Source organism: Pteropus vampyrus, unplaced genomic scaffold (genome assembly GCF_000151845.1).
Source record: "Pteropus vampyrus isolate Shadow unplaced genomic scaffold, Pvam_2.0 Scaffold41, whole genome shotgun sequence".
NCBI classification, from domain to species: domain Eukaryota; kingdom Metazoa; phylum Chordata; class Mammalia; order Chiroptera; family Pteropodidae; genus Pteropus; species Pteropus vampyrus.
In genome coordinates, this window is record NW_011888822.1 from 9,828,137 (window position 1) to 9,842,208 (window position 14,072).

Consider the following 14,072-nt stretch of genomic DNA (forward strand, 5'->3'; position numbering starts at 1 on the left):
TGTTGACTTTTGTCAATAAATAATTTGTAGAAATCTGTTTTTTCTCCTATTATGTAAGTGCCTACATAATGGCCTCAGTTTTTGCCATTTAGCCTGCAAAGCCAGAAGTACTCACCATTTGGCCCTTTACAGAAAGCTTGCCACCCCTGGTCTGGAGGATCAGGGTTGAGTTTGGGCCTATCCCATGTATTACTGGGTGTCTTCAAGTCCAAATATGTCTAACGCAGTTTTGCCATTTGTAACAGGATAGTAACTCCAATTTCAGAGTTGATAGAGGATTCAATGAGAAAATGGATATCTCAGAGCTTTGTTAATAATAAAAGGTAGCTCATTTTTAAAAGTGTTTTAATCTCAGTATCAAAACCATGGTAAAAACAGAGAAGTGTAGGTTCAGGTTTACATGGTTCTGACCTGTGAAGTTAATACACACATGCCTTTAATGAGATACAGTAACTCGAATGTGCTGTTACTAATAGTTCCTCTGTGCTCTTTTCTTGAAGTTGAACGAAGAAGAAGATTTAACATAAATGACCGCATTAAAGAACTAGGTACTTTGATTCCCAAGTCAAATGATCCGTGAGTACAATTGCGTGTTAATCTGCATCATATATTTTTTCGTACCTTAATGTTTTTTCGTGTGTTGCAAAAAGGGTGCAGTTATAAAAACTGGTGTAAAGAAGTTCTCTCACTCTCTTTGGTTTCATTCCTAAACCCTTCTTACACCTGTCTTTTGGTTAGTCTCATCAAACTAAAATTTCAAGAGAAATAAAGTGAATTGTACAGAAGGATGATTGGACATGTTTATTAGCTTTAGGTGTGAGGAGGTAGCTTTCTGAAATCTCAGAATCCTTGGCAAATAAACACCAAGTTGCTAAAAAATAAAATTATTTTAACAGTTTATACAGGACAGAGATTTTAGTAGCTGTTAAAGCAAGATTTGTTGATTGTTCTTCAACTCGTACAATATCTCCAGGTACTAAGAGCTGACGTTGGAGACTTCAAGTTTAATAATATCGGTCAATTGTTTTGTTTTGTTTTGTTTTGTTTTGTTTTGTTTTGTTTTGTTTTTGAAAGCTTGCATGTTCTTTGTATGTTTTACCCTTCTAAAAAAAATAATTTTTAATCTTCTTCTAAGTACGAGTCAGCTAATTGAGATTTCAGCTTTCAGTCTCTCTCCTTTCCCCCCTTTCAGAGATTACAGTTTTAAAGATAATTTTCCTGCTAGCAACATCAGCAAATAGGACAAAAAATACACAATTTTTATCCATTAGAAATTGGCCCATTTGAAGGAAGGAGTAGAGGATCTATATACTTTAATGGCTCCCACAGGCCTTCTATGAAATTAGCCTGTGAATATGACCTTTTAGCTACCTAATAAAATGTAAAGATGAAATCAAGCATTATTCATGCAAGGCTTATTAAATTTGCTGTTCACATTATTGTCAGGGAATTTGTGACAAAATAAAATAAAACCATTGCCCATCGTAAGGTGGCCCTGATGAATGTTCATGCACAATTTCCATCATCAACATTTTGCTTTCCCAGGTTTTTCAAGGAAAGCCATTTTGAAACTCCAAACATTCAAATTCTCAGTTCTGCAGCACAAATTTATCCTACTTAGGGGCTGTGACCTTCATTTCCTTTAGTCAGTCTTGCATGATAGTTGAAATTGAATTCCCGTTTTCCTGTCCTTTATCAGCTTTCACTTTTTAGCATATTCTTTTAAACTGTAGCATGTGAATCTCTTTAGGAACATATTATGAAATTATGGGGCTGGAGTGAACGCTTCTATTTGCATATCTTCTTTCACCATTGTATCAGCATACTTATGTGTTTATAATCTGAACTGATAATGATCTTTAATTGCCGGCATTGTTTTAATATAAAATGAGCTATAATCTATGATGGGGGTTTTCCCGTACCAGGTTTCTAAAACAGACTTTGGGGCTGCTGTAGAGATACAATCCAGCCAATCAGTGCCTCAGCCCCACATTTCCTCCTTCTCTAGAGCAAATCTGCTTTTATTGATTTATATATTAGAGATCTATGTATGCTTCTGTGTGAAAAAAAAAAAGGTCTTTCTCACTACCAAAAAAAAAGTTTAAAAAAATTTTTTTTTTTTTTTTTTTTTAAAGCCCAGAAGCATAATTAATTGGTTGGGTCTCCTAAGGAAGCAAAACACAAGATAATTTGTTGAAATGTCACTTCTTAAAAACTGAGTAGCTGTGTACATAATTCAGTAACTGGTTTCTAACCTTACTATTTGCGTTAAGACACCTTTCATTATAGTTACGTTTCTCTCTGGCTTCTAAAGTTTCCGTTTCTTTGATCTTAGCCCTGAACAATAAGCAAGTTGGCTCAGTGCTCAGTCTGAATATCTGAGGACACCTCCTGGGTTGCCATCTTTAGTGTTCAGACCCCAGGGATCAACCCCCAGTAACTCTCCCAAGGCTGTAACTTTGCCTCCCACAGGAGAACTTCTGTTTTGTTCTGCGTCTAACCCATATGAGGATCAATTACTTGGTGGCTTGTGTTAATGGCCTTCCATTCACACGTCCCACCTGATACTTCCGATCTGCTTTTACTAGCTATAGATTATGGCTTTTACTAGCTATAGATTAAGATTTTGCATACATTAAATTGTTTTTGTTTTCATCATTATCACTGTCATTATCATCATGAATATTATCTGTTAAAGGGCTCAGATGAATTTAAAGGGCCATAGAAATATTATGTAATTATAATTACATTCTTAATTATTTTTCTGGAGTGCTCTAAATTTTTCGGCTCACTTTTACCTACATTTTAATGGCATTTTAAATTTTCTCATATATAAGTACATTAGCGGTATGGTGATTAAAAACAGAGGCACTGACCTCAGGCTCCCTGGGTTTGAATTCCAAAAGAGTCCCTTACTAAATGTCTGGCCGTGGGGAAGACACTTAAGTTCTTGTGTTTCATTTTTCTCATCTCTTAAGAAAAAGGAGGAGGGTCAGAATATTTATACCTAGTCTAGTTGTTTTGAGGACTCAGTCACATAAGAGGAAGAATGAAATGGTGGTTTAGGGCATGGAGTCTGGAGCCAGATTATCTAGGCTTCCTGGCTGCATGACCTCGGGCAAATTACTTAACCTCTCTGTGCCTCAGTTTCCCAGTCTGTAAAATGGGGATATTAGTACCTACCCACTGAGGTTGTTATGATTAAATGAGCTTTAAAATACTTTTAAAAGTACCTGGTACATAGTAAATGCCAGGTATTTAAATATTTTTAATATTTAAAAGTAGCTATTATATTGAGCCCTTAAGTGTCACTCCATTATTTGAGTTGTATTCTAAACTTTTCACTGCATATTTATATAAAGCGCCTCCTTTGATTCCAATAACACACGTATGAGGCTGCTCTTATAAATGTAGTATCAGCATTTTATAGATGAAGAAATGAAGACAGAAGTTAGATAACCTGCCCATGAAAATTCATGATAAAATCCGAGGATGACACTTTTATGCCAAATACAATCAAGTAGTGAGAACTCGCAGAATTTTTTTTTTACCACAGCTTACCTTGTCTGTCTGAGTTAATTTTATAGTCCTAGGAAGCTATACTTATTTAATATAGTGTTAAGAATATTGACTTTGCCATCTACAGACCTAAATTTAAGTCCTGACTTCACAATCTACAGACCTAAATTTAAGTCCTTATAGTAGCTCTGTGATATAGGGCAAGTTGAATAGTCTCTGTTTCAACTCATGCACAATGTCCCATATAAGAAGAGGGTGGACAGTGTCCAGCACGTGGCAAGAACTCACTGAAAGATAGCTATTTTCAACTTATAATTGTAATCACATCTCTAGAAGCTGCATGCTCTGAGTCTTGAATTTTCATTGAGCCTCAAATCATACAAAAGTGTGTTTCCTTCCATTTTCATCACAGAGACATGCGCTGGAACAAAGGAACCATTTTGAAAGCATCTGTGGACTATATCCGAAAGTTGCAACGAGAACAACAACGCGCAAAAGAACTTGAAAACCGACAGAAGAAACTGGAGCATGCCAACCGGCATTTGTTGCTCAGAATACAGGTACGTGGCATGGGCTGTGTAAAGTTTACTGCGTGTTACTGACTTTAAGATGGGAAAAGAAAGGATATAATGAGCCCTGAGGGAGTTGACTTACATGATTCTAATACAGTTGATACTAATTATTTGTGAATTCCCTATCTGAATTTGCCTACTCATACAAATTTATTTGTAACCCCAGATCAATATTTGTGGCACTTTCTTGGTCATTCTCGGACACGTGCAGAACAGCAAATTTGAGTTGCTTGACGCACTTGTTCTCAGTTAAGGTTGAACAAGGCGATGCTCTGCCTTCTTGTTTCAGCTCATACTATCAACAAGTGTCCTTTTTGCATCTATTTAGTGCCATGTTTTTCACATTTTTGTGTTCTTTGTGGGTGATTTTGTGTTGTCTAGTGTTCTTAAGCACAAGAAGGCTGTGATATGTGTTATGGAAATAACTGTCATTCAGACATGAGTTGTGCTTTTGGCTGTGAGTTCAATGTTAATAAATCAACATTATATATTAAATAAGATGTCTTTAAACAGAAACACACATGAAACAAGGTTATGTGATAAAAATGTGACCAGAGGCTCACAGGAACCTAATCCTGTATTTCCCCTAGGAGCAGTGGTTCATTGTTCACTAATTCAGTGTTTACAGTGACTTAAAGAAACATGACTATCTTAGTCCGTTTGTGCTGCTATAACAAAAATACCATAGGTGGCTTACAGAACAAACATATGTTTCTCACAGTTCTGGAGGCCGGGAAGTCTAAGATTAAGGTGCCAGCAGATTTGGTGGGTGATGAGGGCCTGCTTCTTGATTCAGTAATAACCATCTTCTTACCGTTACCTCGCATGGTGGAATAGGCACGGAGTTTTCTGGGCTGTTTTTTAAAAGGGCACCAATACCATTCATGAGGGCTCCACCCTCATGACCTAAGCTTCTCCCAAAGCCCCATCTCCAGATACCATCACAATGGAGAATTAAGTTTCATCTAGTGGTGTTAAACCCGGACAGTGGATGTATTTAACAGAGTAATTCATTAATAATAATGGCCTCTGATCTTTTTAATGCCCTACAACAGAGCTGACATTTCTAGATGTCACATCTCGCATTTCACTGCAGTGGTCTTCAGCCGTGGGGCAGGGAGGCAAAGACAGTTCTTTTCTAGGGCGTACATTTTAGAATCTCAGTAGTGAAGTAGAGGTCAACTGTAATTTGAAAATCCTCCTCCCCCTCTTTCTCCCTCTCTTGGCCTTCGTTGTTTTTTCCATGTACCCTCCTTTCAGGAAGTAGTAGTAGGTCTTCAATCTCTCAAACTTAGTATACCCATTTATAAAAGCAGCTTGCACAAATACGTTATTTCCTTATACAGATATTAATAAAACATAATAATTGCTTAAAACTGTAGGTTTTAAGGTTCCAAATATGTCTGTTTATGTGAAATATGAATATTGTGAAATATGTGAATTAGAAATTCCATGGTGATGATATCTTAGTTTCTTCCAGTGATGTTGTGAGGCAGTCTTTAGAACTTTTGCATATCATAGAAAACATTATTAATTTAGAAGATTCTGTAATGCCGTGAGCCTGAGTTCTCCAAATGAGGTGTATCACATTATTTAGAAATCTAAGCAATGTTTTAGTCAGCTGATAAATATTTTTAATTAAATAACAAAAGATTAGAGTAAGATATTTGCCTCTCTTAATGCAGCTTTTAAAAATATTTTTTATTATAAAAAAATATGTGTGTGGGGGGGTTGCTCTTGCTAGCATGTTGGTATAGATTTACAAAGAGTGCATGTTTTCAATTTGGACCTAACAGCTTCTTTTCATTTTCACTCTAAGTGATACATGCAGACATTTTCACAGAAGAGCAAGCCTGAAGCCTTAATATCATTGGAACTACCATTTTATTAAACAGCCCTGGGCTTTAAAATGATGCCTAGAGAGATTTATGTTTCTGGAGATGGTGGAAAGGAACATACAGATACTTGTGTGACATCTCAGGCTCCCATCTCTTACTTCTATTGCATCCAAAGAAAGATCTTGCAGATCAAACAACCTTAAATATAGATTGAATATGACATTTCTGAAACATATATCTCTAGCTTGTGGGCAAAGGTTGGAGGGCCATATCATGTTGGAGAGTACTTTTCTCTCTCTGATGAGCCAAGGTGACTTGCTTCAAATTTATATTATGTTATTATCATATTATTGTATCACAAATATAGATAGGATGGCATCGGCATGTGAAAGTAGAACGCTCATTAGAGAGTCAGTCAGGGTCCCTAGGCTTCATTTTACATGGGTTCAGGGATACTCAGGAAGAGAAAGGGAAATACCTGCTTGGAAGACGTTTGAAGTACTGAAGGAGTCTCTTCCACAAATTCAATTAGGCAACAGGCTGCCATAGCAAACACCACACACCGGGTGGCTTAAACAACAGGAATTTATTTCCTCAGTTATCTGAAGGCTGGAAATCCAATATCAAGGTGTGGGCAGGGTTGGTTTCTCCAGACACCACTCTTCTTGGGTTGTAGGTGGCCACTGTGTCCCTGTGTTTTCATGTGGTCTTACCTGTGTGCATCTCTGCGTCCTAATCTCCTTATAAGGACACCAGTCCTATTGGATATTGTGTTAAGACCTACCATAATGATCTCATTTTAACTTAATTACCTCTTTAAAGACACTGTCTCCAAATACAATCACATCCTGAGGTTTTGGAGGTTAGGATTTCAACATATGAAATGTGAAGAAAAGGTAGGAAGGAATTAGTCATCTTACAGATAAGAACTTTTTTATGCAATTAAAAAAGGTTTCTGTTCCTCGTGGTGAGATGGGCTAAGTGATGCTTCTCAAGTTTCAGTTGCTTGTGTAGACCTTCACCACTTTTGCCATTACTACCCAAACTTTCTGAGTTTACAGTGCCCTTGGTATCTTAGTTACTTTTCCAACACACAATGCACCTCTAGACCAAAGGAAATACCTACCATTTCTCTTGGGTCCTAACAACTTAGTCGCCATTTGAAGATATAAAACATGTAATTCGAAAGAAAAATTGCATTTTTAATGTTATTTTTAAGTATTTACTTACCACATTACTTACTAATGGGACATGTGTTCCTGTTGGGCACCGCATAACTTCTTGAGTGTTGGGATCAGATTGGACCCTTGTTATTCATTACACATTAATTTTCATTTAGTACTTGCTTGTTATCACAACCACCACCCAACATCCAGCTTTGTGATACTATGATGCAATAGAAGAGAATACAGCACAATCTAGTGATGAAGCTGTAAACTATCTTGATTATGACAGTTCCCACAATAGTATCACCATTTTTCTTGAAATTTTAAAATATCCCCAGTGCCCTCTGGGTTCATTATATCCCTTGATATCTCAGCACACAGGTTAGGGACCATGGAATAATATTATTTACTGAATATTTTCCTTTAATCAGCTTACATATTGAAATTTTATTTTTATATATTTAAACTTATCTTCATTGTGAACATTAACATCTGTGAGAGAGTGTCTTTACATTTAATGCATAATAAAATCCATATACCACCATAAAATCATTTCATTTTACTACCGATGGTACTTATACTCTAAGAAATATGGCATTAATTTAAAAGAGCAAAAAAATGTTATTTTAATATTTATCAATTTCCCTCTAAGTGTCTAAGTTTTAAATATTTTTCAGAACAGTCTTAGTTTTACAGCAAAATTAAACAGAAGGTACAAGGCTTTCTACCCCCGCCCTACACCCTGCCTCCCGCACTATCAACATCCCCACCAGAGTGGTACATTCGTTACAGTCAATGAACCTATATCATTATCATCCAAAGTCCCTACTTTCATTAGGATTCACTCTTGGTGTGGTACATCCTACAAGTTTGGAGAAATATAAAATGACCGGTATCCATCAGTATAGTGTCATATATAGTAGTTTCACTGCCCTGACATCTTCTGCGTTCCACCTATTTAAGTGTCTGATTTTCACTTTTATTGTAGGAACTTGAAATGCAGGCTCGAGCACATGGACTTTCCCTTATTCCATCCACGGGTCTCTGTTCTCCAGATTTGGTGAATCGGATCATCAAGCAAGAACCTTCTCTTGAGAACTGCCGCCAAGACCTCCTTCAGCATCACGCAGATCTAACTTGTACAACAACCCTCGATCTCACAGACGGCACCATCACCTTTAACAACAACCTCGGAACCGGGACTGAGAGCGGCCAAGCCTATAGTGTCCCCACGAAAATGGGATCTAAACTGGAAGACATCCTGATGGATGATACTCTTTCTCCTGTTGGCGTAACTGATCCACTTCTTTCCTCAGTGTCCCCTGGAGCTTCCAAAACAAGCAGCCGAAGGAGCAGTATGAGCATGGAAGAAACTGAGCATGCCTGTTAGCAAAGCCTCCCTGCTCTGCATTCTCACAAACTGCTTCTTTCTTGATTAGTAGATTTAATAATTGACCTGAAGGGGTTTTCTTGATAATTTTCCTTTAATATGAATTTTTTTTCATGCTTTATCAATAGCCCAGGATATATTTTATTTTTAGAATTTTGTGAAACAGACTTGTATATTCTATTTTACAACTACAAATGCCTCTAAAGTATTGTACAATAAGTGTACAGTATCTGTGAACTGAATTCACCCTGGACGTTAGCTTTCTGAGCAAGAGGATTTTGCATCAGAGAAATTTCTGTCCATTCTTATTCAGGGGAAACATGGTTTGAGATTTTTATGCCTGCGACTTCCTTGGAAATTAAATGTAAAGTTTAATGGAAAGAATGTAAAGCAACCAAAAAATAAAATAAAATAAAAAGAGAGAAAGTCAGAGAGACAGAGAGAAAAGAAAAGAAGAAATCCACACTAACTTTTTCCATTTTGTAAATGTGTTCGTTGGTACTGCCTTAAAGATACAGTACCCTTCTAGCAGTATTTAGTCTTTATACTGCACACTATTTAAAGAAATACTATGTTCCATAAAAGAAAAAAAAAATACAGCCATTTTTATGACAATTGTCTGGTTAGAAAATATAATTGATACCTTACTTAGGAGCAACTGAAATTGGAGGGAGACAGACCAAGGTTCTGAAACGTGGGATCTCATTGTTCACTCTGTGCTGTTATAAGTTTCCTCATCAATGAGTATGATTCAGTTTTTCATAAGATATATTTTAGTTTGAAATGAAAATTTATGTTCTTTCAAAGTAAAATATTGAGGAGCACTGAAAGTTTTACTCTTTTTTCCTTCAGTTTTGCTTTTGATAAGGAAACCAAACTGGGCACATTTCTAATTGGCTTTACTATTTTTATTTTTAAATTATGTTTTACTATTCATTTGATTTGTACAGATTATTGTCATAATTTTTTTCAGTATGTTTGTATTTGTAAGAATATGCATCTTAAAATGGCAAGTTTTCAGTATTTTTACAACTCACTGGTGGTTTTCTGCATTCTTTGTACACACATGAAAGAAAACTTTTATGCAAGGTCTTGTGTTTAAAGAGAGCTTTGCGAATATTTTGTATATTACAGTCTCACTCGGAACTGTTTTCCACACACTTAAGATGTAGTATTAATAGGTTAAAACCTGCTTTCTAGGGAAAATAAACTTACATATTTATTTTTAGTGATAAAAAAATAGCAATATTCTGGGAGACTTATAACCATAGCGTTAATACGCTCATTATGGTCATTTGAATTGAGGTTTATTTCGGCAAACTTGCTGAATTTTTTTAAAGAGAGAAATACTGTATCGGCAAATCACTGTTACTTGATAGCAATGTTTTAACAAGCAGCAATGTTGTAAAGTTAGTTTCAGTGCATTATCTACTTGTGTAGTCCTATGCAATAATAGTAGTGTTACATGTATTCTATCAGGCCTAGATGTTTTATACAGATGACATATGGTGTTAAGAGCCAGGCTGTTGAATGGAATTTCTCAGTAGCAGCCTACAATTGAATAGCAAGTAGCATAAAGCATATCCATTCAGAATGAAGTGCCTTAAATATAGCAGTAGTCTTTTTTGGATGAGCACTGACTGAACTGTAATGCAGGAGAAAGTTTCGAGATGGTAGCTGTAATCAAGAGGAACATGTAGCACGGTGCCTATGTAGACAATATAAGAGCTTCCAATTTTCCTTCAGATATTTTTAATATTAAATATATTTTAGTGACAGAGTGCCAACTTCTTTCATCAGGAAACCTTATTCAGGAGGGTTAAAAAAAAAAAGAGTTTAAATGTCAAATGTGAATTGGTGATGGGTGTTGGAGGATTCAGAGAGGAGTGATTGTCAGATATATGGATGGTTGGCTTACGTGAAAATAATCAGCTGCATAGTTCCCAAGCACGCTGGGCATTGAGAATCCTTGGAAATGTTGATGATGCTATCAGTTTTATAGCTTTATTATGTAAGGGGGTAGGGAAAATTAGTTCCCATTCTTTCAACCTCCTTAATTGTATAGCTCTTTTCCTAGAATAGTGATGCAAATCTGCATGAACAGCTAATTGTACCATAGTGTTCATTGATACAATCATAGCATTGTCTATTTTTCTCTTCATATTTATATAGGGAGAGAGGACCTGGGTGCAAAATTCAAAGATTGCAATGGTATGATGCTAGTTTTCTTTAGCTGATTTGAAAGATTTTTAAAAATAGAGCAAGGTTGACCAGCCCGTGGCCCACGGAACATGGCCAGGGTTAACCCTTATAGAAAGCTTTGTTGAGAGAAAGCATGGCATCTTGTACCACTGTCCTGGATCTCGCATCTCCTGAGCTCATCATCGCCTGCTTCCCCTTTCCCCTTCTTAAGAGACAATTTCTGGGAGTGGCAGGTGAGTAAGCCCAGGAGAACGCTGCAACTTCGGGCGTGGTTTTATTTCTTTCTTTTTTGCCAAATAGAGTGTGGATTCATTTTAGGGACTAATTAAGCCAAGAGGTGGTGGTTTGAGCTCCCCGTTTATGATGAGAGAATGATCCACACCACTCCCTCCATCCCTGGGTGCAGAATTGTGACCCGGGTTGGGCCTCCATGTGGAGTGACTAAAATGCCAAACCCTCCACCTGCCTCTGGGTAAGGTAATGGAAATACCAAACCTTCTGACTTTGCCAAAAACCATACAACCAACCTGGTCATACATAGGATGACAAAGTTTTTCTAGTTGTTTTTAAATAATAAAGCAATAAGAACAAATAAAATACATAGGAAGTTAAAAGGTACAAAATAAAAGCACAAAGGAATGCACTTATTGATATTTTTTAAATGCACTGGGGAAAAGTTGATGTTGATAACAGTGTATTAAGAAACCCTATTTCTTGGGAAAACAAAAAGACAAACAACTGTCTCTTGCGGACGCTTGGTACTGTAATGTAGTCATCTGCTGTTGGATGCAGCAATAATTTCTGTATGATCCATAGCACTGTAAATTATGGATCGATATTAATGTATCCAATGATATAATTGAACTGTTGTTCTTGATAGCCTCATTAAAGCATTTGGTTTTTCACATAGTGGCCAGTTGTGTTTAGTTAATGCCAATTTTGAATATTGTTTGCCTTATCAAAAATGATAGCACACACATTTTCTTCTGATTTAATGAATAACAATTTGCATGAAAAAAATTTGAATGCCAGTAAGTTTGGGTTTTTTTGTTTTGTTTTGTTTTAAATGCCATTCTAAGATGTTACTCTTTGGTTTTAAGTACTTTTTATTACTCTATGACTTTGCACTCAGATGAACTATAATTATGCCGTCTTTTTTCCCTTCTGAATTTAGGGAGATTTTAAACTCCCAAATGCCAAGAATTCATTTTAGATATAGGAGTTTTATTTAAAATGCTTCAGTGAGAGGTGGTTTTACAAAAAGATAAATTATCAGAGAAACCTGTGCATATTTACAAAAAAGATACTGAGTTTTTAAAATACAAATTTATAATAATGAAAGCTTAATATACTCAGGTTTCCAGGTCCTGTCTTTTTTTTTTTTTTTTTTAAATACAGCACTTAAGAATCATTTGATAAATGCTGGATTTGACTTGGGAAATGTCAGACAAAACATGTCTTTATTCCCTTGCTAAACCTTAAACTTCTGCCCTCTTAAAAAAAAAATATATTCTCCTTTAACCTCTTTAGAAAATGAGCAAGAAGCTTCCTATAATATTTCTGATCTGATTGTCAGCTTTCTCTTAAGTTTGATTTTTTCTTAAATTTTAATATACAATAATCAAGCCCTTTCTTTTTCAGAGTCGAATTATATTTCCCATAGAAATGTGATTATGTGATGTCTTAAAAACATTTAAAAGTAGAAAGATTTCTATTTGAACAAGAGAATTTTCTGGAGAACATTGCAAGTTGTTAAGTTGATAGTTGGAGCTATTCATCTCCAGGAGATCAGCAGCAGGACATTTACCCAAATTTCTGACCTGTCATTTGCCTATTAAAATTCACTTCACATTTTATAAAGATTCTTAATCTCTAGCTCCACCCCATCCCCCAAAATACCCCACATACTTATATGTTATAGCATTATTCCCTGAACACAAGCATGGACTCAGCTAGACTTCTTGAATTTGAATCTAATCTCTTCCCTTTTCCAACTGTGTGATTTTGAGCAAGTTACTTAGCCTCTCTGAGCCTCTATTTCTTTTCTATTTCTTAGAGATAATAATAGTAGCTACTATATGGTGATCTTGTGAAGTCCATTTAAATTAATATACTAGAATTTTTGCTTGGCAGCACACAGTACCTGGTAGCCATTTTTGGATTATTATCATAATTATCTTCATTATTAAAATAGAATATACTCCCTGGACCACCTGAAATCATTGTGTGTTTCAACAGCAGCATGCATATTTTGAGAAACACTGCATTTTAGCATAGGCCTAATATTTGTGTGAATTAGCAAGGCAACAGAAGCCACAGGCTACTTTAGAGAAGAGAACCTGGCTGTCTTTAGGACCCAGGGTTAGAATACTTTAGAAAATTAATAATAAACCCAACTTATCACATTTTAAAAGTCTTCAGCACAAGTGACCCAATATTTAAATGTATTAAATCTGTACACTCTGCATGCGTGCCTCTGTCATGAGAATTAGTATGCTATATTATTTCCAGAAAAAATGCCTCGCTGACTCTGAAATCTCTATTATATTCCCTAGAGAATTAATTTTTTATTCCTTTATGTCATATACTGATATTATGTATCTAAAGAATGGTGTCTTGACTATATCCTATCTGTTCACTTTCCTATCAATATTTAAATGTTTTTCAGGTTTTTATTTTCAATTATACTTACATTCGATGACTTCTTTAGAACTGCATCTGAGGAGTTAATCTTCATAATCCAGCCAACATAAATGAACCTTTAGAACTACTGTTTTTATTTTTTGTGTGTGTATGCCAAGATTTAATGCATAGCCAAGTAGCATGAGGAAAGCTCGTTTAAGAGGAGTGTTGTAAAGTTAGATTTTCATTATATTTAGAGAGAGGTGGTGATGATCTCAATTCTTTGCTGCCACATTTGAAGCTCAATAGCAATGGCTTCATGTCCTCACCCCCATGACCGTGAATCCGTAATATACATCTTTTGCAAAAAATTTAAAAAGTTCAGAGTACCTTTGTCATATTAAAATTGTTAGGCAGGTTTATATATAAAATTTAGACATGGCTCTTCAGATTTGTGTTAAATATTTATAGGCCTTTGGAGCCTATTACCTGTACCAGATACACTGGAAAGTAATATGACTGTACCCAAATCCAAATAAATCTTAGCAACATTTTTCTAAATGGTAAAGGCAGTTTGCTTTTGAAAAATTTGCATTTTAAATTTCTAATTATGGAGTCAGTTGAAGTTGTATCCAAATGGGTGCAATTGTCACTCAAGATTCCTTACATATTATGCAGACAGCAAAATCTGTGTAGATAGAAACCACTAAACTAGTGTTTCCCAAACTTTGCTTTATGTGACTAGTTCCACAAACTCCCAAAA

General features: G+C 35.8%; 1 protein-coding gene across 7 annotated transcripts in view; it reads left to right on the forward strand.

Moving 5' to 3' along the window:
• Positions 1–11,596, forward strand: part of MITF (melanogenesis associated transcription factor) — a 213,719-nt gene extending 202,123 nt beyond the window's left edge. For all 7 annotated transcript variants that reach the window (XM_011358489.2, XM_011358490.2, XM_023529703.1 and 4 more), the window contains 3 exons: positions 501–576; positions 3,932–4,079; positions 8,084–11,596. In XM_011358489.2, coding sequence (XP_011356791.1) covers positions 501–576; positions 3,932–4,079; positions 8,084–8,485 — 626 coding nt within the window. In that variant the 3' untranslated portion in view covers positions 8,486–11,596. The remainder of the gene's footprint in view (positions 1–500; positions 577–3,931; positions 4,080–8,083) is intronic.
• The last annotated feature ends 2,476 nt before the right edge of the window (positions 11,597–14,072 follow it).